Below are 25,703 nucleotides of genomic sequence, written 5' to 3'. Positions count from 1 at the left end.
AAGGACCTAGAAATAGAAATCCCATTTGACCCAGCAATCCCATTACTGGGTATATATCCAAAGGATTATAAATTGTTCTACTATAAGGACACATGCACACAAATGTTCATTGCAGCACTGTTTACAATAGCAAAGACTTGGAACCAACCCAAATGCCCATCAATGATAGATTGGACAGGGAAAATGTGGTACATATGCACCATGGAATATTATGCAGCCATCAAAAATGATGAGTTCGTGTCCTTTGTAGGGACATGGATGAACCTGGAAACCATCATTCTCAGCAAACTGACACAAGAGCAGAAAATCAAACACTGCATGTTCTCACTCATAGGCGGGTGTTGAACAATGAGAACACATGAACACAGGGAGGGGAGCACTACACACTGGGGTCTGTTGGGGGGAAATGGGGGAGGGACGGGGGGTGGGGAGGTGAGGAGAGACAGCATGGGGAGAAATGCTAGATATAGGTGAAAGGGAGTAAGGCAGCAAATCACACTGCCATGTGTGTACCTATGCAACAATCTTGCATGTTCTTCACATGTACCCCAAAACCTAAAATGCAGTAAAAAAAAAAAGAACAAACTGAAAAAAGAAATCAATCCTATTTATAAAAGCTACAAAGAATATATAATACCTAGGAATAAATTTAACTAAGGAAGTGAAAGATCTGTACAAGGAAACGAGGATGAAGACCAAATATATACTTTACAATATTATAGTCCTACATTTTCTTTATCCATTCATTTGTTGACGTGTACTTAGGCTGATTCCATATTCTGGCTTTGTGAATAGTGCTATAATAAACAAATATGCATTTGTTTATTATGCAGATATCTCTTCAATATATTATTTTTTTTTCTTTTGGATATATACCCAGCAATGGGATACATTGGGGAAGTTCTATATCTGCTTTTTTTTTTTTAAGAATCTCCATACTGTTCTTCATAGTGGCTGTACTAGTTTATATCCTTCAAATGTAAATTAGGGACTGCACCCCCACTCTGTGGGACCTGATGCTATCTTCAGGTGTACATTGTCGAAACCAAATTAGAGGCCACCCAGCTGGTATCTGGCACAATTGCTTGCTTGTTTGGTGTGTGGAGAAAAAAAAACCCACACATTTGTTCACAGAAGTCTTCTGTGTCATTTGCTGCTGAGTGAGAAAACAGGAAAAACCCTTTGAGTTTTTTGTTGGTTTTGTTTTCCACTCACAGATAGTACATATACACAATGGAATATTATTCAGCCATAAAACAGAATGGAGACCTGTCATATGCAGCAACATAAATCATGCCACTGCACTCCAGCCTGGTGACAGAGTAAGATTCCGTCTTAAATTTTTTTATAAAAGGGGGTTTGGTTAATGGGCACAAAAATACTCTTAGATAGAATGAGTAAGTCCAAAGTGTGATAGCACAGCAGGGTGAGCATAGTTAACAAGAATGTATTCTGTAGTTCAAAATAGCTATAAATGAAGAATGGGAATGTTCCCAATATAAGGAAGGAATAAATGCTCAAGGTAGTGGATATTCCAATTACCCTGATTTGATCATTGCACATTGCATACGTGTATCAAAATATCACATGAACCCCCACAAGTGTACAACTATATTATGTCCCAATAAAAAGAATCCTGACATTTGAAGTTTTTATTTCAGGCCCCAGACTCCCTGGAACCAGTTCAGTTATTCCCATACCCTCACCCTTGCCTTTTCACAGTGGCTACTGCCAACTGTTCATCTTGTTAATAGAGAAATCAGCAGGTGTAAAGAAGAGAGGTGAGGGTCTTTGGATATGTTTGAGACTTTCTCTGTGATAAAAAAGAAACTGGAAAAGAAAAGTCTGGCATAAAAGATAGACGGAGTAGCCTGAAATCTTTCAAAGGTGTAAATATTTAAATGAAAATTAAAAATTCACATATTTTTATTTTCCAAAGTAACTCTGAGCCCTTTTCCTACCTGTCAGGAGGGCATCTGCAAACACTTGCCTTAGGTCAGAGGCCAACTCCCTTTTGCTGGAAAGGCCAGAGAGTAAATGTGTAGGCTTTGCAGGCCAGATATATATCCATGGCACATATTGTTTGTTGTAAAATTGTCTTAAAACTATAAAAATCATTCTTAGCTCTGGGCCATATAAAAACTGTCTCAACAAAAAAGGAAAAAACAAAACGAAACAAACAAACAAACAAAAACAGGCCTTTGGGCAGATTTGGCTCACAGGCCATAGTTTGCTGGTCTCTGGCTTAAGGTCCAGAAAGCATGAGACAGAGTTGGGAAAAACGGATTTTAACCTGAACCTGTTCCCTTAGTCAAGCCTTCACCTCTGTTTGGACTGGGACGTTTCTAAGGCTCATTCAATGATTCTGTGACTGTCCCCAGATTACCTAACTAAGCAAATCTACCGTTGCCAAGCATGAGCCCTGTCTTCATCCAAATTGCCCCTGTATCACTTCAACCTTAGGTCTCCTATGTTTCCCCACTGCTCCAAGCTGAGTATCACCTTCCCACCACTGTTTCTCCAGGAAATCCTCCAAGGGACAGGAGGCTCAAGGAGCCAAATGAGTGAGGGAGGACAGGGCCCGGAAGAATGATGTCTACCTATGAAGAAAGAAGGCAATCCAAAAGAAATAAACCCACCAACCTGAGACAGGTCTTTCTTCTTCTTACAGTTGGTGCCTCCAATGAAGACCATGTTGGGCATGACCGGCCTGGGATACTCAAGTACAAAGTCATATCTTAACAGCCAAATAGAGACCTTCTGATATAAGGTAATTAAGTCCACATCTCTCTTGAGGACAGCTGATGCAATATCTTCATACTTTGAAAACAGACAATGAAATAGATAGGGCTCCAACAAATTAACGAGGAAGTTGGCCACTCGTTGGGGAAAAGTCATGTGGTCTGAAAACTTTGTGTAGCACCTGGGAATATAGGACACAGGGCTTGGGCTTCTGCTGAATGCATGCTCCAGGGAACACGGAAAACCCCTGAAGAGGTACACAGAGGGTAGGCCTAAGTACTCAGCCAGGATCACCCCGCAGGGTAAGGCTGGGTCTGTGAAAAGAGCATCGAATTTGCTTTCCTTGAGGAAGTTCAGGGTGTCCAGGTCCTGCAGGAGGCTCTGGCAGTTGATGAAGTACATGCCAACAACAATCATGTTATTTCTGTACTCAGTCTGGGGAGCAGTCAGGAATGATCGCTCAGCAAAGTGATTATTTCCAAATGATTGGTAACGGTTCTCCATCTCTTCTTGGTCATACGGCACTGGATAGATTTTTCTTGTGTAGTATTTGGATTCTTTCAAAAGCAAATTGACTTCGGGCACCACCACCACAATGTCATGCCCCCTGTCACTGAGGACCTCAACTATATCATTCATACTAAGCCAGTGGCTTCCATCCTGAGGGACCACCAGCAGCTTGTCACCTACAACCATGCCCCAAAGTGCTAAGAAGAAAACCCCTGCAGAAACTCTCTGAAGTGCATGAAGTAGGTAGGCCATCCTGGAAAGAGTTAAAGTAACAAGAGTAATGGAGTTTAAATGCTCCAAACCACAGAGCCCCTCGCTATTTTCCCTAAACTAACCACTGCTTTTCACAGGCTCTGTACACCCCTCCTTTGCTCTGAATTTTGCCCTTTAATATGTAAAGAACCCAGCTTAATATTTAACCATTTTAAGCACAAAGTTAATGTGAACCAACTATACCCTGTATCAGCTTTCACCTGAGCTTCTGGGTTTTTCTCATCATCTCCACCAGTCTGCCTCTCTCTCTCTGAAGAGTTATAGCAATACTTTGAAGATAACTGGGAGAGACCCTTGGGACCTTCTGCCAATTCTCTATCCTGAACTTGCTGGATTTCTCATCATCAGTGTTGTCTGTCATGTTCATGATGTGTGGGGATTTTCTTCCACACAGACCTGTTGTCTAACGCCAGTTGGGTATCCTACAATTCAATTTAATTCAGACACTAACCAGAGTTAGCACAGACCTGACAGGTTAAGGGCTGAGTCCTACAAGACTGCTCCCACTTCACACATCGATTCCAAGTAGTAGGTTCCCAGGTTACCCACAACTTCTGTATGACTTGGCAAAAATCAGAGGTTCACACACCCTCTTTCTGGGAGTCAATCATTTGCTAGGACAGCTCATAGAACTGAAGAAAACAGTTTACTTACTAGGCTTGGTTTATTACAAAGGATATTGCAAACAATGCAGATGAATAGCCTGAAGAAAAAGTACAATGAACAAGTTGAGGATGGGGCCATGGAGCCCCATCTGCCATTTCCGGATCCCTAACCCTCCACACCTTCGGCAACTTGGAAGCTCTCTGAACCCTGTCCTTTTGAGTTTTTATGTAGGCTTCCTTACATAGTAGGCATAATTGATTAGATCATTGCCCAACGCCGATAAAATCAATCTTCAGTCCCGCTCTCCTTTTTTGCCCTCTAATCACAAGGGTTTTGTTCCCTGGCAACCAACCCTCATCCTTACGGACTTTTCACCTCTTTTACGTAAACTTAGGTGTGATGGAAAGGGATCTGTTTTGAACTAACAAAAGATTCCCTGTTCACCTTTATCATTGCCACCACTTACGGTTTTAGGAGCTCTGGCCAGGAAACAAAGACAAACGTATATATTTCTTATTATATATCACAACATCACAACATTCAAACTGTTACTTGCCTTTAGGAAGTTAATATTTGAGAAGTGTAAGTCTAGCCAGTATGTGGTGAGAGTCCTAGAGCAGGAGTAAGAATGCCTGGTATCTGCTTCTGGCCCAGCCTCCCATCATCCAGGAGAGTAACTCCTTTCCTGAGCTTCAGGTTTCTCAGCTGAGGCCCAGAAAGGGAGGATCACACTGGCCCTGCGTGCTAATCACACTGCTGAGGGCGGTCCCAGAACAAGATCCCTGTAAAGACTAGGCTGTTCCAGTGAGAGGTGGTGCCTAGAAATACTAGAACAGGCTCGCCCAGAGAAAGTCACGCACACCTGGCTGGCATGCAAGGTCCTGTTCTCACCCACAAGTTTGGCACTGGAGGTGTTCTGGGGCCCAGAAAGGGAGAAGAAACTGGAGCAACATAATTGGAGGGGCCACTCCAAGCACAGGGCTGGCCCCCTGGGGGAACAAAGCTAGGATGCAAATTCATTGTTCAAGGCATGCAAAGACTCAGCTCAATCCAAGCTGGGAGCAGCTTCCCAAGAGGATTGCCAGCTTACAATGCTCAGGCATGGGGGTGGCAGCATCTTGCTTTGGCAATAAGATTCCAGGAAGGTTGCAAAGGGAACACAGCTCAGGCCCACCTTCTTGAGCAGGTAGACATTAGGCAGGTTTTCTTCCAAGAATGGTTCATTTAGAGGACCAAAGGCTTACGCAAGCATGTAGGAATAGCAGGATCAAGAGATGCTACAAATGTCACATTTTTTTATACTAGACCTCCATTCTGCTGTGGACCTTGGTCTGGACCCTTCCAAGCAGAGCTTTGCTCTGAAAATCCTATGGCTCATCTGTGGGTCCTGTTCTTATTCCCAGAAGTCCCTACAGAACTAAGTTGAAAGAAGGAGCTACAGAGAAGAAACCAACATCACTATGCATACCAGCCCCTGAATACGTAACACCTTCTTGCAAATTAAGGAGGTATTAGAAAATATAGACTGTCAATAGATATTTGTTCAATGAATGACCTTTAAGTTTTTTAAATAAGAGCCAGCTGCATGTTATTCTGTAACACCAACAAAAACAAGACCAACTCATATCTGCTGAAGGATTAGAGACCATGTGATGTAAGTCAAACCCACTCTGGGCACATTTGACTCCGTGTGACATTCCCAAAAGGCCGGAGATAGGACATTTCCCAAGAAGTTTCCTGTCAACACAGAGAGGCAGTCAGGTATAGAGGTAGGCACATTGTCTCTAAAATCAGAACATCAGAGTTTATCGTATCCAGATGTTCACAGTAACATTATTTTTCATGGTTGAATAGGGGAAACAATCCAAAGTTCCTCCAACTGACGAATGGATAAACAAAATGTGGTAAATCCATACAATGGAATATTCAGTCATAAAGAGGAATGAAATACAGATAAGCCATGAAATTAAGTGAAAGAAGCCAGTCATAAAGGCTTCCATTTCCATGAAATGCTCAGAATAGGCAAATCCATACAGACAGAAAATAAATTAATGCTGAGGGCTAGAAGAAAGGGGAAAAATGAGGAGTGACTGCCAGTGGGCATGGGGTTTCTTTTTGGAGTGAGGAAAATGATCTGGAATTAAGATATAGGTGATAGTTGATTACATCTGAGAACACATGGAAAACCACTGAATTTTATGATACATGAATTACGTATCAATTTTTAAATTATATTTATTTATTTATTTATTGAGACAAGGTCTTAGTCTACCACCCAGGCTGGAGTGCAGTGGAATGATCATGGCTCACTGCAGCCTTGATCTCCCAGGCACAGGTGATCCTCTCAACTCAGCCTCCTGAGTAGCTGGGACACCACAGCATGTGCCACCAGGCCCAGCTTATTTTTTAAAAATTATTTGTAGAGACAAAGTCTCCCTACGTTGTCCAGGCTGGTCTCAAACTCCTGGGCTTAAGTGATCTTCCTGCCTTGGCTTCCTAAGTGCTGAAGTGCTGAGATTACATGTGTGAGCCACCACACTTAGCCTTCTTTTTTTTTTTTTTTTTTTTTACAAAGAATGTATGGGTTTGAATCCTGGCTCCCCCACTTACTTGAGACATAACCTTGGGAAAGTCACTCAGCCCCTCTCTGCCTCAGTTTCATCATCTGCAAAATAAGTCTACCAATAATGCCAACCTGCATGTAAGTACTTAGGGTAGCACCTGGTTCATGGTAAGCCTCCAATTTATATTAGCTTTTATTATATTTAATTTGCAAATTCTCCCTAAGGGGACAATCCACTCATCTGAAAGTTAAATCATTCATGGGAAACTTGCATCAAGAAGACAATATTGATATCTCACCATGCTGTTTTAAAGAGAATCTGGATGTGTGGTTAAGATTATTAATCTTGTGGAGGTTGGAAATAATTGTACTGGCAAATGCATATCAACCAACTAATTATGGCTATTGTTGATTCATTGCCACATACCAGGTATCTGCATGCACTACCATATTTACTCTAGATAACACTGAGTTTTTACCCAAGTTTATGCAAGTGTCACAGCTGAAGTACTTATGAAATCAGGCTTGGATGGCTCCAGGGTCCATGTGCTCAAATACTACATTGAATCACCTCCTAAAGTCCTCTAATGTTGAAACCAAAACTTGGGGTACAACTTCCCTGCCTTGCCAATTAATTACTGACAGCTTCCCTGCATTAGTCAGCCAGTGGGATGCCCTCTCTTGTTGGCCCCTCTGGGGCAGGAATCATGCAGAAAAAGTGACAGAAAGGAAAGACATAGGTGGGGAAGGAGATAAAAAGGAGAAATAAAATAGGGAGGGAAAAGTAACAGAGGAGGTGGAAAGAGGAGAGTTGGAGTGTTGCACAAAATAAAGCCAGTGAGGCTAGGGAAGGCAAGATTATGGGTGACCTTCATAGCTGGTGAGAGGGTGCAGGCCAGAGGGCACCACAGGAATATCCTGAGTGGGCCAAAGAGGTGGTGTATCGTGTTTGATATCACATTATCAAGATAGATTGAAGGAGCGAGAGACAGACAGTCAAGGAAAGCAGCAGTAATTCACACTTGACCTCTGACACCAGGGATTTCAGAAAGCCACAGAAAGGTTAGGCCCTAACACAGGTGGAGGCTCCACCTGGGCTCACCTGTTCAGAAAGTTTCATAGGAAGGGAAAAAAAGGATGTTTCATGGGAGAGCCTCCATCTCAAGCATGCACGTGTTTATCTGCACACCTTAATAAGGGCGCCTACATAGGTTGTCTTCTCATTCTCTTGATAGTGTCCTTTAACATACAAAAGCTTTTCTGTAAAAACATTTTGATAAAGTCAAATCTCTCTCTTTTTTTTTTTCTTGTTTTAGATTCTTGTACTTTTGGTACAAGAAAAAAACATCTCAGGAACCATTTCCAAATCCAAGGTCATGAATATTTTCCCCAATGTTTTTTTCCTAAGAGTTTTATAGTTTTAGATTTTCTATTTAGGTCTTTGATCCATGTCAAGTAAATTTTTGTATATGATACGAGGTAAGGGTGCAACTTCATTCTCTTGCACTTGGATATGCAGTTGTCCCAGCACCCTCTGTTGAAGACACTATTCTTTGCCATTTCAATGGTCTTGGCACCACAGTAAAAATCAAGGCAAAGGATGTATGGGATTATTTCTGGATTCTAATTCTATTCCATTGATCTACACTTAAAAGACTTTTTTTGAGACAATCAGGAGAAATTTAATTATGGATTGAAAATGAGATAATATTAAAGAATTACTGATTGTCTTAGGTATTGCGGCTATGAAACACATTTTTCTTATTTTTTATATTTAGTGAAGTATTTCATCATGAGACAACATCCCAAGATTTTCTTTAAAAAAAAAAAAAAACTGGTCAAAAATTTTCTTTAAAATGAAAGAAAAAACAGAGAAAGATGAAGAAGTACAGCAAGATACTGAAAATTATTTAACCTGAAAATGGCTATATGGGTACACATTATGCTACAGTCTCTCCTTGGTATATGTTTAAAAAATTTGATAATAAAAAGTTGAAATAATCTTGGAGGGAGGCCTTGTGCTTCCCCACTAACAGTCAAATTTGAATTTGGATCAAAAACAGAATACGAGAGCAATGAGGAAAGAACAGGTCTTTTCTTGCTGTAGCCACACCCAACCCCAGTTCTCCAGAGCTGCTCTGGACCTAGATGGTGTAGACTGAGCCTGAATTCTTTACAGCTGGGCTCAATCATCAGTTCTGCAGGAATTCACCAAAATATCAAGAAAAGTGGGCGTGATTTTCTTTTTTTCTCATTAAAACCATTTTAAGGCCAGGCATGGTGGCTCATGCCTATAATCTCAACACTTTGAAAGGCTGAGGTGGGGCAGATCCCTTGAGGTCAGGAGTCGGGGACCAGCCTGGCAACATGGTGAAGAACTGTTTTAATATTCTCCTGAGTGATGATCTACCATCCTTGTTAAAGTATTTAATTACATCACTCAATAAGATTTTGTTATAGGAAAACTTCCAGAAAAAAATCTCCTATGTAGGGCCTAAGACACTGCACACAAACACACCTGCACATACAGAAATATACATGCACAACCACCACACACATACATTCTATCATCAAGCAATGCTTTTTCTTCATCAGACAGATGAAATGCAGACTATGAATCCTGTTGTCCAGCAAGGTACAAAAGAACTGTATGCTTTTCCAATACACACCCTGCCCATATGAAACAAGGAAGGAACACTATGCAGTGTCCATAGGTCTTTCAATGACAATTCACTTTTGTGGTTGAGTCATATCCAAGGCTCTTTGCCAAAGGGCCCATTTTATGATCTGAATTCTTCTTTGATAATTATGTTTGCTTTATATTTATAAATATGTACATTAATACATAACCTTCCACATCTATAAATCCTATCTTATATATATTCCTTAAAGGTATGTAAATCTATATACTTTATACACCATTGAAGATATACGCATAATCAAAATACATAAAACTATATACATAGTTCAGTGTTTCATATTTTATAGCTCTATCAGATACCATTAAAAGTGGTATAAAATCATATATAGATTTCTGTATCTCTAAAGCCCTTTGGGTGACCCTTTGAGCCACAACGAACTCAGTGTGGGTTCAGAAATTGGCTGGGCACACCCTTGGCTAGACGGGGAGGCTGCAGGCAATACCTGAGTGGTGGCTGATGCTGTAATTGATGGAGGGTACGAAGGGGAGAGACACTTTGACAAGTCTATCGTCTTCGTGTCCTACAACTTGCATCTCCTTGCCTGCCTGGTCTTGCCAAGAGCTGAAAGTCATGTTTCATTTGAAAGGCCTACAACGGTAGTCTTCCTGCTTTTTGGAAAAAGCATTATTTCACTTTCCCATGAGCTGGCCAAAGTGTCTGTTTCACCAAACATCTGTCAATATGTGAGAGAATATGACTGTGTTACAAAGTCTACTGAACCTTATAAGAAGCCAGAACAATAGATAAAAATGTTTACTCCATCCTTAATAAAATAATATACTGAGATTAGACACCATGTGTTTCACCTGGATTTAGCAACTATGCATTTGCCAAGAATCTTACTCTTGTATTTGTCAAGCCTTTTTCAATTGCAAGTGACCGAATCCTACTTAAAACTGGCTAGACCAAAAATATTACCCAATAATGTTTTGGAACTATATGCTTCACCAAAATAAGTGGTATAAATAGCAGGGGAGGGAATAATTTGCAGATGACATTGCATACTTAATAAATCTTCCATACTAATATGAGAGGTTAGTAATATGGCTACATACAAGATTAATGTGTAAAACTGAAAGCAGTACATTAGTTACACATAGTCAATTCAAAAGAGAAATAGAAAAATTGCCCTGCGCATAATGGTTTCAAAAATAATACAATGCAGAAGAATATTAATAAGAAAAATAAAATAATAATGTGCAAAATTTTATTTATGGACATAAAACAAAATCTGAATAAATAATGAGGGATGCAAATTTTTGAGTAGGAAGATGTAATAGCAAAAGGATGCCAATCTTACTCATTTAATGAAAGCCAAGCAACCATACTCATAGGACGATACCCTCCTGAGATAAAAGCAAAAATATGGAAACATATGAATGCAAAGAAAGTATACAAGAATGTTTATTATTGTTCATAAACCCAAAAAGTAAAAAACACATAAACCTCTGTCAATATTAATTGGTTGGAAAACTGCATTGCATCCAAAGTAAAGATATTATGTAATTATTAAAAGAACATGTCAAATCTGTATGCACTGACCTATAAAGATATCTTTAATTTATTGCCAAGTGAAAAATCTAATATAAAAAACACAGCCAGCATATTAGATTTTATATTAAATAAAAGTGAGAATTTACCCTAAATATATGCATATACATACTATAATTTCAAAAAAGTTGAAAAGAATGCACACAAAACTGCTAAGAATATTTTCCTCTGGGAGTAATATAGAATTGGCAAAGAAGGAAAGTTTCATTTCTTACTGTGGTTTTTGATATTTTTCCAAAATGAATTTAGATTGCAGCCTAGATATGATCTACAATTATATCAATTTTATACCCTTACATATCAACCAGAGCTGCTTTATACAATTTGCTACCCAATAATTAAGTGAATGGTGTACAAAATAATTCCTTAAACCAGAAAGAAATTCCAAATGGGACAAATGTAAATGACAACTTATAGTTCAGTAAGAAATCTCCCTTTAATGTCCAAAGCAAGATTATTCTTAATGTGCTAAAGGAGAGATGACTTACCACAGGCAATGGTTTTCCCTGTTTGCAGTTGATACCACCAATGAAGACCATGTTGGGCATCACAGGTTTGGGATAGTCCAAAACAAAGTCCGTTCGCAACAGCCAAATTGATGTGTGGCTGTAGAGATCATATGCCGTGACAGGTGTTTGGAGAATTTCAGAGGCTATTTCTAAGACATCTTTGAAAAAATACGGGCAAAATAAATGTTCCTCTAAGTGCACGATGTGGTTCCGTACTCTCTCCTTGAAAGTCATGGCATCTGAGAACCCTAAGAGACCTCTGGAGACATAGGAAAGAGGAGCAGGGCACTGTGCACCTTCTTCAAGATAATGGCAAAATATTCCCCTGGTAAAGACCACAGAGGGAAGGGAGAAATATTTGGCAATAATTAAGCCACAGGCATCAAAAGGATCCAGAAACACCGCATCAAAAGAAGTCTCCTTTAAGTATTCTACTAATTTTTTGTCCTTAAACAAACTCTTACAGTGTGAAAAAAATAAGTCAAAAATACCACTGGATGAACTTGTTAGTAGAGAAAATGGACTTTGTAGCAGTGCTTTCCATTGAGCATTGGCAAAAACCATGAACTCCCGATCCAGATCCTCCAGAGTGTATGAGGTTGAGTAAGTCTTCACTGTGCAATTCAGTGAGCTTCCCAGTTGCCAACTTACCTCTGGCATAACTACAACCACCTCATGCCCCCTGAGGATAAGTTTCTCTACCACTGACCTCATGGTGAACCAGTGGCTCCCATCCATGGGCACTACCAGCAGCTTCCCTGCCTGGGTAAAGCCACAGGTCAGCAGCAGACACATACATAGGGGAAGGGAACCAGTCCACTCTGCAGGAGCCATCAGAGAACTGCAGCCTAGAGCAAGTCAGCAGCTGGGATTCTAAGCTCCTGTAATACAGTAAGCGGAAGAAGTACAGATAGAACCTGCCCCCACAAGAAGGCGTGTACTCACCCATTCATTAAAAAAAAAAAAGTCATACTCACTGCCAATGATTTACTCATAATAACATGTAAGTAGCCTTTGCCCAGATAACTACTTGTATGTTTTCTAGAAAAGAGTAGCTCATCATCTTTGCCTTGGGGACAGATCATGCTCAATGCTGCAAGGTGAGTTTAGAAACAAAATTATTAAGCAATGCTTTTGGCCTTGATGACACTGAAAGCTAAAAAGGAAAGCAAATTTGAATTAAGCTAATAATTTTGGAATTTGTCACAAAGCAAAATTTGCAAAGCTTACGACAATTTTTACTTTGTCCTCTGCCCAGAAAGCAATGGGCATCTCATGTCTGACGGAAAGAGAGCAAGGCTCTTTGCACTGACCTCCTAACTGGGAGGAAACTGTGGCTCACCTGTGTCTCTGCAATACAGAGCTCACTTGTGCATTGCACAGACGCAGGTGAGCCACAATTGTGACACAGATGAGCCACAAGTGCCACTTGTCTTTTTTCGTTTCCAAACTTTCTGAGGCCTCTGAAATGCTGTAAGGAGACTGACAACCTTGCCTCCACAGATCCTTCCAGGGATTTGATGGAATGTGACTGTCACCTGTTTTAAATGGCTTTCCTCAGATATATTGCCTGCAGTGGTGAGTCACCGCCCTATGCTGCCCAAGCACTCTGCTGAGCTGCCTCCCTCTGCCCAATCTGCTTCCACATTCTGAACAGAGCTATCGGCTTCTGCTGTGGGCCCACCCCAATCACTTTGGTGCCCATCATTAGGAATCTATGTATTATTCTCCTCCATTCTACTAAGCACCCCTTGTGGATAAGATTACATCTTCTTCCTGTTTTCATCCTCCTTCCTCAGCAGCCATACTTTGCCTTGCACAGAAGAAGTCCATGGGAGTTCTTGTTGCATTGGACTGAATTCCATTATGCAGATTTTTATGGGTGACCTCAGTGGTGTGTGTCAGGTAACACCCCGAGGAGCATTTAGTGAGAGATTTGATAGCCAACCTCAGGGTATAATCCTTGTAGGAGCACAAGATGGCTCCTTCCAGGAGACCCTACCTGATACTAGGCATCTGCTTAGTCATACTACTTGCTCCCAAACCCAGCATCTCTAATTCAGTCTCTCAATCCGAGGTCATAAGGAACTTCAGAACTCATTACACACAGTTTTCTATGGAAAGGATTGTCAATACTATGGAAGAGAATCTGGATAGAGAATGTCATGAAAGTCCAGAATAATGACACCACTGAAGATGCCATTTCAAGCAATTCTCCTGCCTCAGCCTCCCAAGTAGCTGGGACTACAGGCATGCACCACCACACCCTGCTAATTTTTTTGTATTTTTAGTAGAGATGGAGTTTCACCATGTTGGTCAGGATGGTCTGGATCTCTTGACCTTGTGATTTCCCCACTTCGGCCTCCCAAAGTTCTGGGGCCGGTAAAACAATTTTTTTTTTTTTTTTGCATATATCCAGTAATGGGATTGCTGGGTCAAATGACAGTTCTGTTTTAAGTTCTTTGCGAAATCTCCAAACTACTTCCCACAGGAGATGAATTAATTTGCATTCCCACCAACAGTGTACAAGTGGTCCCTTTTCGCAGCAGCCTCACTAGCAGCTGTTGTTTCTTGACTTTTTAATAACAACCATTCTAACTGGTGTGAGATGATATCTCATTGTGGTTTTGATTTTCATTTCTCTGATGATTAGTGATGTTGAGCATTTTTTCATATGTTTTTTAGTAACATTTTCTTTTCTCTAGCTGGCTGTATTGTAATAATATGGGATATTATGCTAACAACATACAAAATATGTGTTAATTGACTGTTTACGTTATTGGTAAGGCTTTTGGTAAACAGTTGGCTATTAGTAGAGATGCTTTTGGAGAATCAAAAGTCCTATGTGGATTTTCTACTGACAGGGGTTGGTCCCCCTAATTCCCACATTGTTCAAGGGTCAACTGTACTAGCAATGAACAGCTGAAAACAGAAATTAAAATATCATTTAAATAGCATCAAAAATATAAAATACTTAAGATATAGCGAACAAAGGATGTGAAAGACTGTACACTGAAAACTACAGAACACTGATGAGGAACCTAAATAAATAGATATGATAATGAATTGGAAAACTCAAAATTGCTAAGATGTTGTTTCTCCCCAGTTGATACATAAATATAATACATTTCCAATCAATATCCTAGCATGCTTTTTTGTACAAATTAACAAACTTATTCTAAAATCTATAAGGTAATATAGAAGACCTACAATAGCAAAAACAATTTGAAAAAAAATTTTAAAAATTAGAGAGGTAACACTATCTCATTTACAGATTATTACACAGATATAGTAATCAAATATTTCACAAATAGATCAACAGAACAGAATACAAAGTCTAGAAATACATGCACAAATGTATGAACCAAGTTTTTATAAAGGTACAAGGCAATGCTGTGGAGAAAAGGCCACAGATTTCTACAATTGGATATTCACATGCAAGAAAATGAGAAAAGACCTCCGTGTCTTCCTACCAAAAACCTATAACCCCCATTTTACCTTGATAAAAATATCAGGCAAACACACACTGACATTCTAGAGGAACATTCTACTGGACACCTGATCAGGACTGCTCAAAACTGCCCAAGTCACCAAAAGCAAGGAGAGTCTGAGAAACCATCAAATGCTGGAGAAGACTAAGGAGACATGATGACTACATTTCAGGTGGTATCAAAGGGATACCATAAAAGAACAAGGATATTAGGTAAAAAATAACGAAATGTGAAGTAAACAGACTTTAGTTCATCATAATGTGTCAATACAGAAATGTAAGATTTAACAATGGGGGAAACTGGACACAGAGTAGATGAAAATTCTCCAAACTATTCATTGCAACCTTGCTATAAACCTCTATTTATTCTATAATAAAGTATTTGTAAGAAAAGTCACTCAACAGACTGTGAGAAAATATTTGCAGGGTCCCCATGGATGCACACGGTGAAGGATTCATCAGAGGCATGGTGGGAGCTGGCTAGATTATCTCTGCAAATGAGCTTAAGGACCCCAGGGTGGGTCTTCCCTTGAAGAGACTATTCTTTCCCATTTAAATGAGCTTGACACCCTTGTCAAAATTTGGCACCTAGTCAATTGGCCAAGGATGTATGGGTTTTTTTTTTTTAATTCTCCATTCTATTCCATTGTTCTATATGGAAAGATGTTGTTTGAGACAATCGAGAAATTGTTGTTATGGACTGGAAATAAGAATATTAAAGCATTTTTTATTGTCTTAGATATGATCAAGATATTGTGGCCATGTAACAAATTTTTCTTTTTTTTAATATATTTAATGAACTATTCAGTGATGAAATGACACACCAAGAAATTCTTTTTAAAATGACACAAATTTCTGTTTTAAAGTTTTCTTTAACAAGACAAAAAAAAGGGGGGGGGATAGATTAATTAATATGGCAAACTAGTGAAAATTATTTAACCTAAGGATGGATAAGTGGGTGCTCATTACACTGAGTCTCTCCTTTGTGTATGTTTGAAAACTTTAAAAATAAAAACTTGAAGTAAACAATTTTAGTAGGAGGCCTTAGTCTTGTCCACCAAAAGCTAACTTTGAATTTGGATCTTGGATTAGAGCAAGAATCTTTGAGCAATGGTTCGGGAAGCACAGATCTCTTCTTGCTCTGTAACCAGATCCCACCCCCAGTTCTGCAAAGCTGCACCTGCCATGGATGCTATAGATGGAACCTGAACTCTTTATACCTAAAACAAGTCATCAATTCTGTTGGAACTCACCAACAATTCAAAGACTAGGAGTGACTTCCTCTTTTTCTCATTAAAACAATTTCAATGTTCTGATGAATTATTTACACATCATTAATTTACACACACATTAGAACGCTGAAATGTAAGAGAATGACCACACCAAATGATTTAGTTTAGAAGTCTGTCCCCTCTAAATCTCACTTAAATAGCATCAAATCTCACACTGAAATTTGATCTCTGATGTTGGAGATGGGGCCATCTGCCATCCTTGTTAAAGTATTTAATTACATCCCTGGATGTAATTCTGCTGGATAGGCTCAAGGAGATTTTGTTATAGGAAACCTTCAAGAACATCCCCTATGTAGGGTCTGGGACACTGCACACAAACACACCTGCACATATACAAACACATACATGTACAATCACATACTCTATCATCGAGTAATACTTCCTTCTCATCAGGCAGATGAGACACAGACTCTGAATCCTCTTTCCCAGCAAGATGTAACCAACCGCATGCTTTTCCCAGACACACCCTGAACATCTGAAACAAGGAAGGAGCAATATGCAGTGTCCATCGTTCTTGTGATGACAATTTACTTTTGTGGTTGGGCCATATCCAAGACTCTTTACCAGGAAGCCCTCTTTGAGTTCTGAATTCCTCTGTGAGAATTCTTCTGGCATTACACATATAATCATAAACATATACATTAATATATATGACCCTCCACAACTATAAAAAGTTTCATATATACATATTCTTTAATAGATACATAAATGCATTTATTTCATATCTCATAAAAGATATTTGTAATTAAAACAAATGAAACCCTATATGGTTTAATGTTTCATATTTTATAGATATCCCTATCATATCTATCATATCCCTATCATATCACCTATTATAGGTGATATAAAATCATATGTAGCTTTCTATATCTCTAAAGGCCTCTGGGTGACCCTGTGAGCCACAATGAACTCAGTGTGGGCTCAACAAGTGACAGGGCCTCACCCTCGGCCAAAGGGTGTAGGCAACACATAAGTGGTGGCTGGTTCTATAATTAATGGAGGGTAAAGGGGAGAAAAGTGCTTAAACAAGTCCAACCTCCTAGATTTCTGCCACTTGCATCTCCTAGCCTGGTCTTGTGAAGATGTAAATGTCATGCCTAATTTTGAAAAGCCTACAACTGTAGCCTTCCTGCTTTTTAGCAAAAGCATTATTTCACTTTCTAATGAGTTGGCTGGACAGTCACTCTTTCACCAAACATCTGCCAATATATGAGAGAATATGACTGTGTTACAAAGTCTACTGAACCTTATAAGAAGCCAGAACAATAAATAAAAATGTATACTCCATCCTTAATAAAATAATATACCGAGATTAGACACCAGGTGTTTCATCTGCATTTACCAACTATGCATTTGCCAAATCCTATTCTCATATTTGTCAAGGACTTTTCAATCACAAGTGACTGAATATTATTCAAACTGGCTACTCTCACAATATTACTTAATAATGTTTTGTAAGTACATGCTCCAGCAAATAACTGGTATAAATATCAGAGAGGGGAATTATCTGCAGATAACATTTTATATTGTGTATCTAATGTATACTACAAAATAATAAGAAAAGTTACTAATGTGGCTGGATACAAGACACATATGCTAGAGCCAAAACATTAATTACCAATAACCAGTTAAATGTGGAAATGGAAAAATTGCCCTATATATAATAGTTTCAAAAATAATAAAATGCCAAGGAATAAATGTTAAGAAGAAAGATAAAATGCTTGTATGGTGAAAATTTTATTTATGTATATAAAACAAGATCTGAATAAATAGTGAGACATACATATGCCTGAACAAGAAGACTTACTTAATAGCAAAAATATGCCAATTCTTCTCAATTCATGAAAACTCTGTAACCCTACGTGTAGGACTCTAGTCTACTAAGATAAAAGCAAGAATATGGAAATATATTCATGTAAGGAAAGTATTAAAGAGTATTTAAATGGTCTTATTCATAATGGCAAAAAATGGAAAATTCCTAAATCTATTTCAATATTAATTGGTTAAAAAGTACACTGCATCCAATGCAAGTCTTTTAAGCAACTGTTAAAAGAACTTGGTGGTTTGCTGCATCCATACCCCTATCACCTACATTAGGTATTTCTCCTAATGTTATCCCTCTCTAATCCCCCCAACCCTCTGCTATCCCTCCTCTAGCTCCCCCACTCCCCGACAGGCAGGAAATCACCATAGCATGTGTATGCCTATGTAACAAACCTGCACATTCTGCACATGTACCCCAGAACTTAGAGTATAATTAAAAAATACAAAAAAAAAACTTGTCAAATCAGTATGTATTGGTCTATAAAGGAGGCTATAATTTATTGGCAAGTGAAAAATGCAAGGAAAAGAAGAATGTGTCCAGCCCAATACTAGATTTTAATAAAATAGGTGTGAGAATTTACATTAGATGTTGTGTATACCTAAAACACTATTTTTTTAAATGTAAAAAATGTACACAAAACTGCTAAGAGCATTTCCTCTAGGGGGTCATATAGAAAAGTTTCATTTCTTACTGTGGTTTTTGGTACTTTTCTAAATATGGTACTTAAAAATGTACGTTAAATGTGATCTACAATTTTGTAAATTATACATACATATCTTCAAGAAGGGCAGTTTTATAAAATTTGCTAACTGACAAGTACATGCATTGGCACAAAATAATTTGTTAAACTGGAAAGAAATTTGAAATGCAACAAACAAAAATGTCAAATCGCAGTTCATTAAGGAATCCTTTTAAAATTTCCAAAGCCAGATTATTCTTACTATGCTAAAGGAGAGATGACTTACCATAGGCAATGGCTTTCCCTGTTTGCAGTTGATACCACCAATGAAGACCATGTTGGGCATCACAGGTCTGGGATCGTCCAAAACAAAGTCCGTTCGCAACAGCCAAATTGATGTGTGGCTGTAGAGATCATATGCCGTGACAGGTGTTTGGAGAATTTCAGAGGCTACTTCTAGGGCAGTTTTGAAAAAATGGTGGCAAAATAAATGCTCCTCCAAGTGCATGATGTGGTTCCGTACTCTCTCCTTGAAAGTCATAGCATCTGAGAACCCTAAGAGACCTCTGGGGACATAGGAAAGAGGAGCAGGGCACTGTGCACCTTCTTCAAGATAATGGCAAAGTATTCCCCTGGTGAAGACCACAGATGGAAGGGAGAAATATTTGGCAACAATTAAGCCACAGGTATCAAAAGGATCCAGAAACACTGCATCAAAAGAAGTCTCCTTTAAGTATTCTACTAGTTTTTTGTCCTTAAACAAACTCTTGCAGTGTGAAAAAAATAAGTCAAAATTGCCACTGTATGGACTCACTAATAGAGAAAATATACTTTGTATTTGTTCTTTCCATTGATCATTGGCAAATGCCATGAACTGTCGGTCCTGATCCTCCAGAGAGTATGAGGTTGAGTAAGTCTTCACTGTGCAATTCAGGTTTCTTCCCAGTTGCCAACTCACCTCTGGCCTGACTACGACCACCTCATGACCCCTGAGGATGAGTTTCTCCACCACCGACTGCATGGTGAACCAGTGGCTCCCATCCATGGGCACTACCAGCAGCTTGCCTGCATGGGCAAAGCCATAGGTTAACAGCAGAAGCACACATACGGAAAGGGGGCCAGTCCACCCTGCAGGAGCCATCAGGGAACTTCAGCCCAGAGCCAGCAGCTGGGATTCTAAGCTCCTATAATACAGTAGGCGGAAGAATTACAGGCACAAAACCTGACCCTAATAGAGGGCGTGTATTTATCCCTTCAGAAAAAAAAATCACAGTCACTGACAATGATTTACTCATAAGAACAAGAATGCGTGAGTAGCCTTTGCTGAGATACCAACTTGTATGTTTTCCAGACAAGAATAGCTGATGGTCTTTGCCTTGGGGACAGATTATGCCCTGTGCTGCAATGTGAGTTTAGACACAGAATTATTAAGCAATGTTTTTGAACTCTGAAGATTCCAAAAGATAAAGTACATTTGAATAAATCTAATGTATTTGGAATTTGCAATATTTAGCAAATATTGTACAAGAAGGCCTCAACAAGAACACTTTTTCTGGATTGGTTCTATCACCGCTTTGTCCCTGAAGTCAGGAAATATCTTGCCAAAGCAATATTTAGATTTTGCCTTTTGGCAACCAAAAACTCTGTCCAGAAAGGAAATGGCATCGCATGTTCCAAGGAAAGACAACAAGGCCCTCAGCACTGACCTTCTAACTGGCAAGAAATCAGGGCTCACCTGCATCTCCGCAATGCATAAGCATTGCTGCTTGTCTTCTGTATCCAAACCCCGAGAGGCCTCTGAAATGCTGAAACAAGATGGACAACCCTACCTCCATGGACCATACCAGGGACTTGATGGAAAGTGACTGTCACGTATTTTAAATGGTTTCCCTCAGATATGTTGCATGCAGTGGGAGGGTCGGTGGCCCAATCACTGCATGAACACTCTGCTGAGCTGCCTCTATGTGATCCCTCTACTTCCACATTCTAGACACGCCATCACTCCACTGCCCTCCTTCAGGAAAAGATGTACTTGTCTCCCTCAGTCTGCTGAGCACTCCTTGAGGCCAGAGGTGATGTCATCCTCATTTTTCACCCTCCTTTCTCAGTACCCATGCCATGCTTTTGACACAGTTTGTATCTTTGTATGTTTGGGTTTACAAATAGGACCGCCCTCTTCTATAAACATGCTAGCGCCCAAGCCTTGAAGGGAAAAGATCAACACCCGCTGCCAGTTTTATTGTTGTACAAGAAGGCCTCAACAAGAACACTTTTTCTGGATTGGTTCTATCACTGCTTTGTCCCTGAAGTCAGAAAATATCTTGCCAGTAAGAAACTGTCTTTCAAAGTTCTTTTGATTTTGGACAATGCCCCTAGCCACCCAGAACCCACAAGTTCAACACCTAAGGTGTCAAAGTGGTCTACCTGCCAGCAAACCCAGGATTTCTAATTCCGCAACAAAAGAAGGGGAATATAGTCTTTCAAGATATGGATCTGGGAAATTTCAAGAAGGAATAGACACCACACCAGAGAAATCAACAAAAGATGACTTGATGGAGATGAGTGCTTTTGAATCAGTACCAGGTACTAAAGAAGATGTACAAGAAACAGTGCCAGAAAACAAATTGCTATTAAACAATCTGGCAAAGGCTTCTGATTATTAAGACTACTTTTGACTTCTTTTACAACATGGACCCTTCCATGAATGGGCACTGAAATGAAAGCAAATGGGGAAGAAGGATTAGTTTTGTATAAAAACATTTTCAAAGATTGAAAAGGCAGCCAGGTACAGTGGCTCATGTCTGTAATTTCAGCACTTTGGGAGGCTAAGGCAGGTACATCACCTGAGGTTAGGAGGTCGAGACCAGCCTGGTCAACATGGTAAACTCCATTTCTACTAAAAATACAAAAATCAGCTAGGTGTGGTGGCACATGCCTGTAATCCCAGCTACTCGGGAGGCTGAGGCACGAGAATCGCTTGAACCCGGGAGGCAGAGGTTTCAGTGAGCTGAGATCGCACCACTGCAATCCACCTTGGGCAACAGAGCAAGACTTAGTCTCAAACAAAACAAAAACAAAAACAAAAGGCCAAACAGTAATTATGATGTAATTCTGTAAAGTTACACCAAGTGTGCCTGACTCTCCTCCTTTGATCTCCTCTACTCTTCCCCATCTGCCACCCCTGAAGCAGCAAGACCCACCCTCCTCTTCCTCCTTCTCAGTCTACTTAATGGAGGACAATCAAGAGGAAAACATTTATGATAATTCACTCCCACTTAATGAATATTTAATTTTCCTTCCTCAATATTTTCTTAATAATGTTTTCTTTTCTCTAGCTGACTTTACTGTAAAAATACGGTATATAACACATACAATGTGCCAAATATGTGTTAAGCAACTGTTTCTGTTATTGGTAAGGCTTCTAGTATACAGTAGGCTATTAATAGTTGAATTTTTAGGAACTCAAAAATTCTATGCAGGCCAGGTACAGTGTCTCACGCCTATAGTTCCATCACTTTGGGAGGCCGAGGTGGGCAGATCACTTCAGGCCAGGAATTGGAGACCAACCTTGGCCAACATAACAAAACCCTATCTTGACTAAAAACACAAAAAATTAGCCGAGCGTGGTGGCACACACCTATAATCCCAGCTACCCTGGAGGCTGAGGCAGGAGAATTGCTTGAACCCAGGAGGCAGAGGTTGTACTGAGTTGAGATCGCACCATTGCACTCCAGCCTGGGCAACAGAGCACAACTCTGTCATGTCAAAAAAAAAAAAAATTAAAAAAAAAAAATCCTTCCATGCAAATTTCCTACTGCTCAGGAGTTGATACCTCAATCCTCACATTGTTCAAGGGTCGAATGTACTAGCAATGAACAATTGGAAATTGAAATGAAAAAATACCGCCTAAGTTACATCAAAAATATGAAATACTAAGAGATAAATCTGACAAAAGATGTGAAACACCCTACACTGAAAATGACAAAACATTGGTGAGAGACCTGAATAGATATGTTCATGAATCAAAGAACTCAAAATTGTTAAAATGTCATTTTCGTTAGTTTATCTATAAATCTAATACAACCCCAACCTAAATTCTAGGATATCTTTTTGTGCAAATTGGCAAACTGATTCTAAAATTCATATGGAAATTTAAAAGACCTACAATAGCAAAAATTACTTTTAAAAAAAACAGAAAAAAATGATTTCATCTCTATGGCTGTCACAGGTGAGCAGCTTTGACAGAGGAGCTGCTGGAGCTCCTGCTTGAACATGTGAGTTTCAGACCCTGGAGGTGAAAATGCTTATATGAAATACTGTACGTTGGGAGAGGATTCAAGATGGCCGATTAGGAGCAGCTCAGGATTGCAGCTCCCAGCAAAATATGGAGGGTGAGTGGATGCCGCATATCCAGACAGACTTTTATTGCCCACAGACCAGGAGATTCCCAGGTGGAGGAGCCCCACGGGTCGCCAGCGCAGCTGTTTTGGCCAGCGTGGCGGGTCTCCGCACAAAATACACAGGTCCAGGAGCTCCTGGGAGACAGATTCACCCATTCAACTGATAAAAAGGGGACTGAAACAGGAAGCCAGGCCAGGAGATTACTGGGCGAAAAAGCGCCACGAGCCCCCAGTGCAGCTGTTTCAGCCAGCTCAGTGGGTCTCTGCATAAAATCTCACACAAATCTGGGTGTTTTTTCAACTGGCAACTACAATGCCTGGGAGGGAGAGTCACCCTATCAACTGAAAAAAAAAGGGGGTCTGAAGCAGGGAGCCAGGTGATCAGGCTCGGCCAGTCCCACCCCCACAAAAAACAGCAATCTGAAACGCTCTGGATTGAGAGTTTCACAGCAAGCACAGCTGAACCCAGGATGGTCCAGCTCTGTGGGGGAGGGGCGTCCGCCATTACCCAGGCAGTCCACCACTAACGAGGTAGTCCGCCATTGCTGAGGCAGTCCGCCTTTGCTGAGGCAGTCCACCATTACAGAGAGAGTCTGCCAATAGAGGCAGGCTGCCATTCCTGAGACAGTTCTAACTATACCCCTATAAACAGGACTGCCGGGAAGTTCACACGGCAGTTGGGTGGAGCCCACAGCAGCTCAGCAAAGCCTCTGCAGGCAGACTGTGACTAGACTGCCTCCTCGCTGGGCAGGGCAGCCCTGAAAAAAAGCAGCAGCATGACAGAAACTTATAAATAAAGCCCTAACTCTGCTGGGACAGAGCACCTTGGGGAAAAAGAAAGGCGTTTATGAGTTCTGCTATAGCAGACTTAAATGTACCCACCCAGCAGCTCTGAGTGGAACATTCAGAGCTCAGCATTTGAGCTCTTATAAAGGACAGACTGTCTCCTCAAGCAGCTCCCTGACCCCATATATCCAAAGAAGTCACCTCATAAAGGAGAGCTCAGACTGACATCTGGCAGGTATCCTTCTGGGACAAAGACAGCAGAAGAAGAAACTGGCAGCAACCCTTACTGTTCTGCAGCTGCTACAGGTGATCCCCAGGCAAGCAGAGCCTGGAGTGGACCTCAGCAGTCCTACAGCAGAGGGACCTGTTAGAAGGAAAACTAAGAAATGGAAAGAAATAACTTCATCATTAACAAACTGGAAGTCCACTTAGAGACCCCATCTGAAAGTCAACAACTACAAGACGACAGGTAGATAAATCTACAAAGATGGGAAGAAACCAGCACAAAAAGGATGAAAACACCCAAAACCAGAACGCCTCTCCTTCTCCTAGGGATCACAACTCCTCACCAGCAAGGGAACAAGGCTGGATGGAGAAAGAGTCCGATGAATTGAGAGAAACAGGCTTCAGAAGGTGGGTAATGAGAAACTTCTCTGAGCTAAAAGAACATGTTCTAACCCAATGCAAAGAAACTAAGAATCTTGAAAAAAGGTTTGAAAAAATGCTAACGAGAATAAACAGCTTAGAGAGGAATATAAGTGAATTGATGGAGCTGAAACACACAACATGAGACCTTCGCGAAGCATACACAGTTTCAACAGCTGAATTGACCAAGCAGAAGAAAGGATATCAGAGGTTGAAGATCAACTTGATGAAATAAAATGAGAAGGCAAGATTAGCAAAAAAAGGGTAAAAAGAAATGAACAAAGTTTCCAAGAAATATGGGACTATGTGAAAAGACCTAATCTACGTTTGATGGATGTACCTGAATGTGATGGAGAGAATGAATCCAAGCTGGAAAATACTCTTCAGGATATTATCCAGGAAAATTTCCCCAATCTAGCAAGGCAGGCCAATATTCAAGTCCAGGAAATGCACAGAACACCACTAAGATATTCCCACGAAGAGCAACCCCAAGATAGATAATCATCAGATTCACCACGGTTGAAGTGAAGGAGAAAATGCTAAGGGCAGCCAGAGAGAAAGGTCGGGTTACTCACAAACGGAAGCCCATCAGACTCACAGCGGATCTCTCAGCAGAAACCCTACAAGCCAGAAGAGAGTGGGGGACAATACTCAACATCCTTAAAGAAAAGAACTTTCAGCCCAGAATTTCATATCCAGCCAAACTAAGCTTCATAAGTGAAGGAAAAATAAAATCCTTTGTGAACAAGCAAGTACTCAGAGATTTCATCACCACCAGTACAGCTTTATAAGAGTTCCTGAAAGAAGCACTAAACATCGAAAGGAACAACCAGTACCAGGCACTCCAAAAACATATCAAATGATAAAGAGCATCGACACAATGAAAAAACTGCATCAACTAACAGGCAAAACAGCCAGCTAGCATCAAAAAGCAGGATCAAATTCACACATAACAATATTAACCCTAAATGTAAATGGGCTAAACACCCCAATCTAAAGACACAGACTGGCAATTGGATAAAAAGCCAAAACCCATCAGTGTGTTGTATCCAGGAAACCCATCTCACATGAAAGGATACACAAAGGCTCAAAATAAAGGGATGGAGGAAGATTTACCAAGCAAATGGAGA

At 40.2% G+C, this 25,703-nt stretch overlaps 2 protein-coding genes across 5 annotated transcripts in view; both read right to left on the bottom strand.

Moving 5' to 3' along the window:
• The window catches only part of LOC108310640 (UDP-glucuronosyltransferase 1-6), an 85,234-nt gene extending 65,275 nt beyond the window's left edge, over nt 1-19,959 (bottom strand). Inside the window, exons 1-2 of one of the 4 annotated variants that reach the window (XM_017537705.2) lie at nt 4,688-4,833; nt 2,644-3,505 (exon numbers count right to left, since the gene is read on the bottom strand). In XM_017537705.2, coding sequence (XP_017393194.1) covers nt 2,644-3,504 — 861 coding nt within the window. In that variant the 5' untranslated portion in view covers nt 3,505; nt 4,688-4,833. Of the gene's footprint in view, nt 1-2,643; nt 3,660-4,687; nt 4,834-11,435; nt 12,365-19,028 lie in introns of those variants that run through there. The other 3 variants (XM_017537706.2, XM_037741749.1, XM_017537704.1) reach the window with 3 other exon arrangements.
• Nucleotides 19,960-23,046: 3,087 nt separating this feature from the next.
• LOC108310620 (UDP-glucuronosyltransferase 1A9-like) overlaps nt 23,047-25,703 on the bottom strand; it is a 21,471-nt gene continuing 18,814 nt past the window's right edge. The window contains 1 exon segment of the mRNA XM_037741781.1: nt 23,047-23,277. Within this exon segment, the coding sequence (XP_037597709.1) occupies nt 23,047-23,277 (231 nt within the window).

The sequence above is a fragment of the Cebus imitator genome, unplaced genomic scaffold (assembly GCF_001604975.1).
Source record: "Cebus imitator isolate Cc_AM_T3 unplaced genomic scaffold, Cebus_imitator-1.0 Scaffold106, whole genome shotgun sequence".
NCBI classification, from domain to species: Eukaryota; Metazoa; Chordata; class Mammalia; order Primates; family Cebidae; genus Cebus; species Cebus imitator.
The sequence above is the reverse complement of the archived record's forward strand: the minus strand, read 5'-3'. Positions and strand labels throughout refer to the sequence as shown.